We start from the raw sequence: 3,589 nt of genomic DNA, 5'->3' as shown, positions 1-3,589 counted from the left end.
TTCGAGCCTCCATGAAAGTATTTATGGAGCTTATTTATAATCCTTCCTCAATTATCAAATAATTGAGTGGAGCCAGTCTATTTCTCACAAAAGGTGAGTAGAGTAGACAGCCCTCGAATATTTGAGAGAGTTTGAAGAATTTGGACAGCGCTTCAGAGGAGTACATGCCACGATGAAGGTCCCAATTATAGAATCTGTTTGTAAATATTAATTGTAATACCTACAGTCCTGTATAGCAGTATTTAAAAAAAAAAAAAAAGTGTCTGCATGCACGGGTATTAATAATGGATACATTAAAAAGCCGCTACGAGCAACCTCACGGGATCCCTATATTAAACTTTTAGCTTAAATTTGTAATTTTCTGGCTAATCTATCACCGCCTGTTCTGCTAGTGCCGTTTCTGAATTTGGGGCTACAATCTGAACCCATTATTAATGGTTGAAAGGACGTGCCAGTGATGACAATTGTCTATATGTAATTGATTGATTTGCGTGTTGCACTATTCGGAAAAATTATTATAGCCTTACAATGCATAACTTCAAATATTTCAGACACGTTAATGGGATTGGGATCGTATGTTAAAATGTGCTGTGTCAATTATTATGCACGATTAAGATGATGCACGCAGAATGCATTTGATAGCGTTTTACATGTTACTCATTAAGAGATTTCAGATTCAGCTGCAGCATCATGGCATGTTAACCAAATACACTAGTTGGTACGTTAGCCAGTGAATATACCCTTCATAAAATGTTTTTGTTTTGAGATTTAATTCCAGACCTAATGCAGATTTTTTATTTTTCATTTTATTTTTCTGGGCTGGGATAATCTCAGCGCTTTAGCTTTCTGTCTATCACTAGTGAATCAGATTCAGAGGTTACTTTCAACTTTCGAGCGTCGGGGTCTGTGTAGCAATGTTGGAGGAGGGATCCCGCCCGCGCCAAAATTAACTGGTCTCTGGAGGAAATATGGAATTTTACAAAATCCCAAAAATAAAATTCAAAGAAAACAAACAGCATAATATCTTGTCTACTTGCTTACACCTGTATAACTACAACGAGAAATTAAAGCTCACGCATTCTCCTTTGATTTCCTTCAACTTTTAAAATGACACATCTCATAAGTATGGTGTTACTGTTCAATCGTGATTGTTGATAAATTGGCTTGAAGCATACGAAAAATGGAAAATGAAAACCAAATAAGTAGGGTCCATTTGATAATATGGGGTCATTGGAAATTAAAAGGTCCAAGCGTCACGTGTCGAGTAATTGTGTTGCATGGCCCATGATTCAGGGTCTGGGACGATAAACACTAGGCGCTTTCTCCCCTTCAAAACCCTCCCAAAAAAAAAAGACTTACACACAGAAACAGAGAAACCACAAATAAAACACAGCCTTTGGGCCATTGTTCAGTCAGTCCCCCTCTTCTTTCACACAAGAGACTGGAGAGAGAGAGAGAGGAAGGTGAGATGCATCAACTCCAAACACTCTCTCTTGTTGTATGATGAAACAAGATCTAAACCTCTTCTTCTCAGAAGAAGATGGCTGCTCACCAACAACAACCACATAACTCTACATTCCTTCTGGATGCTCTCTATTGCTCTGAAGAGAATTGGGAGGACGAACTGAGAGTTGATTGCTTTCAAGTTCAAGATGGAGGACTAATAGAAGAAGAAGAAGAAGAAGAAGAAGGAGAAAGTTTCTATTTTATTAATAAAACTAAAACAATCCCAGTTCCCGTTCCAATGCTGCATGAACAAGACTTGTCTTGGCAGGATGATGAACTTTCCACCTTACTATCCAAAGAAGTACCAAACCGGTTGTATAATATCCTGAAGACCAATCCATCTCTGTCTAGGGCTCGCAGTGAGGCCGTGGATTGGATGCTGAAGGTCAATGCTCACTACTCATTCACTGCTCTCACCGCACTTCTTGCTGTCAACTATCTTGATAGGTTCCTCTTCAGCTTCCAGTTGCAGAGAGATAAGCCGTGGATGGCCCAACTAGCTGCCGTGGCTTGTCTCTCGCTTGCTGCCAAAGTGGAGGAGACACAAGTGCCCCTCTTATTAGACCTGCAAGTATGTCCTGTGATATTGAGTCTTGCATGCTTTTGGTGTGATTTTCCTCGTAGTCTTGATGATTATTCATTGTATCTGATTTGTTAATTTGTCGATGTGGGGTTGTTTGCTTTGTTTAGGTGGAGGATACCAAATTTGTATTTGAGGCCAAAACTATCCAGAGGATGGAGATTTTGGTGCTCTCCACGCTTCAGTGGAAGATGAATCCTGTAACCCCTCTTTCTTTTCTTGATTACATTGCCAGGAGACTTGGGCTTAAGGGTTATCTCTGTTGGGAGTTTCTCAAGAGATGCGACCGTATCCTTCTTTCTGCAATTTCAGGTTTTGACCCATCAGAATAATCTTTCATTTCCCTATGAATTCTCGCAATTAATAGATGACTAATTGATCGTGTTTAATTCTCCAGATTCTAGTTTTATGCAATATCTCCCTTCTGTAATGGCTAATGCTACAATGCTACACGTTGTCCAAAATATTGAACCCTCTCTTGGAGTCGAATATGAGAAGCAACTATTGAACATTCTCGGTACCGATAAGGTTTGATTCGCAGTATTCTCTTGGCAATTGAATTGATTGTGTAAACGGTTGACCTGTAATAAATTGATTCGCAATGGCATTCTCAAAATCAATGATTATTAATTAATGTGAAAACAGGACAAGGTAGAGCATTGCAGTAAGCTGATAATGCAATTGGCAGAACAAGTCCGGGGGCAGGGCAGCCAATCCAATAAGCGCAAATTTGGTTCGATTACTGTACCAGTAGTTCCAGGCAGCCCAAATGGTGTAATGGATGTGTCGTTTAGCTCGTCAGATAGCTCAAACGATTCATGGTCTGTGGCATCGTCTGTGTCTTCCTCGCCCGAGCCACTGTCCAAGAAGAACAGGTCTCATGCTCAGGATCACGATCAGGATCAGCTCCTCCTACAGGGTGCCACGCCAGATTTTCTTACTATTCCTCGTTATCTCTAGCTTGCCTCAAATTACTTTTCTGTCTTTTTCCTGTGGACTACATATATAGTCGGTCCTTTATAAATAACATTAGAAACTGTTCGTTCTTTATGATGTGTAAGTTAAATTGCCTACCATCTCCGCATATCCGTTTGGAAATTCAAAGCCGGAGACGGTTGGCATTTTATCCGGACGGAAAACTGATGGACATGAAAGAGTACTTGCATTATTAATATGACATCTTATGTCTCCAAGTCTTTAGAACTTGGGGCATTCTGTTGTGTCATTACCTTGTTCAAGTAAAATTCAATAGCATATGGTCTCTATTCTCTTGTACTAATCTCTGTCGGCATCCCCTTTCATCTTACTTACTGCACAGGATTTTCTTCCATTTACATAATTTGCATGTGAAGGGAAGAAAATGTGGTCGGCCACTGGTATTTCTGGGCTTAATTTTTGTGACTATTATTAATTAGCGTTTGACCTCGTTGAAAGAGCTGGCTTATTTCTTTGGCATGACTGTTTGAAATGGGCGAAACGACTGCAACAAGTGTGAGCTACACA

At 40.0% G+C, this 3,589-nt stretch overlaps 1 protein-coding gene across 1 annotated transcript; it reads left to right on the top strand.

The window, feature by feature from the left end:
• Positions 1-1,325: 1,325 nt before the first annotated feature.
• Positions 1,326-3,361, top strand: LOC102621853 (cyclin-D3-1). The gene is made up of 4 exons (XM_006473207.4): positions 1,326-2,077; positions 2,197-2,398; positions 2,484-2,614; positions 2,732-3,361. The coding sequence occupies exons 1-4, from the start codon at positions 1,541-1,543 to the stop codon at positions 3,044-3,046; spliced, it is 1,185 nt and encodes a 394-aa protein (XP_006473270.2). The 5' UTR covers positions 1,326-1,540; the 3' UTR covers positions 3,047-3,361.
• The last annotated feature ends 228 nt before the right edge of the window (positions 3,362-3,589 follow it).

This window comes from Citrus sinensis, chromosome 5 (assembly GCF_022201045.2).
Source record: "Citrus sinensis cultivar Valencia sweet orange chromosome 5, DVS_A1.0, whole genome shotgun sequence".
NCBI lineage: Eukaryota > Viridiplantae > Streptophyta > Magnoliopsida > Sapindales > Rutaceae > Citrus > Citrus sinensis.
The sequence above is the reverse complement of the archived record's forward strand: the minus strand, read 5'-3'. Positions and strand labels throughout refer to the sequence as shown.

What these genes read in the sequence shown, in the direction of transcription:
- LOC102621853 (XM_006473207.4), top strand. Translation starts at nt 1,541, where the DNA reads ATGGCTGCTCACCAACAACAACCACATAACTCTACATTCCTTCTGGAT. An exon ending in CCCTCTTATTAGACCTGCAA is followed by an intron (nt 2,078 to 2,196) that starts GTATGTCCTGTG and finishes TGCTTTGTTTAG; the next exon opens with GTGGAGGATACCAAATTTGT. An exon ending in ACATTCTCGGTACCGATAAG is followed by an intron (nt 2,615 to 2,731) that starts GTTTGATTCGCA and finishes ATGTGAAAACAG; the next exon opens with GACAAGGTAGAGCATTGCAG.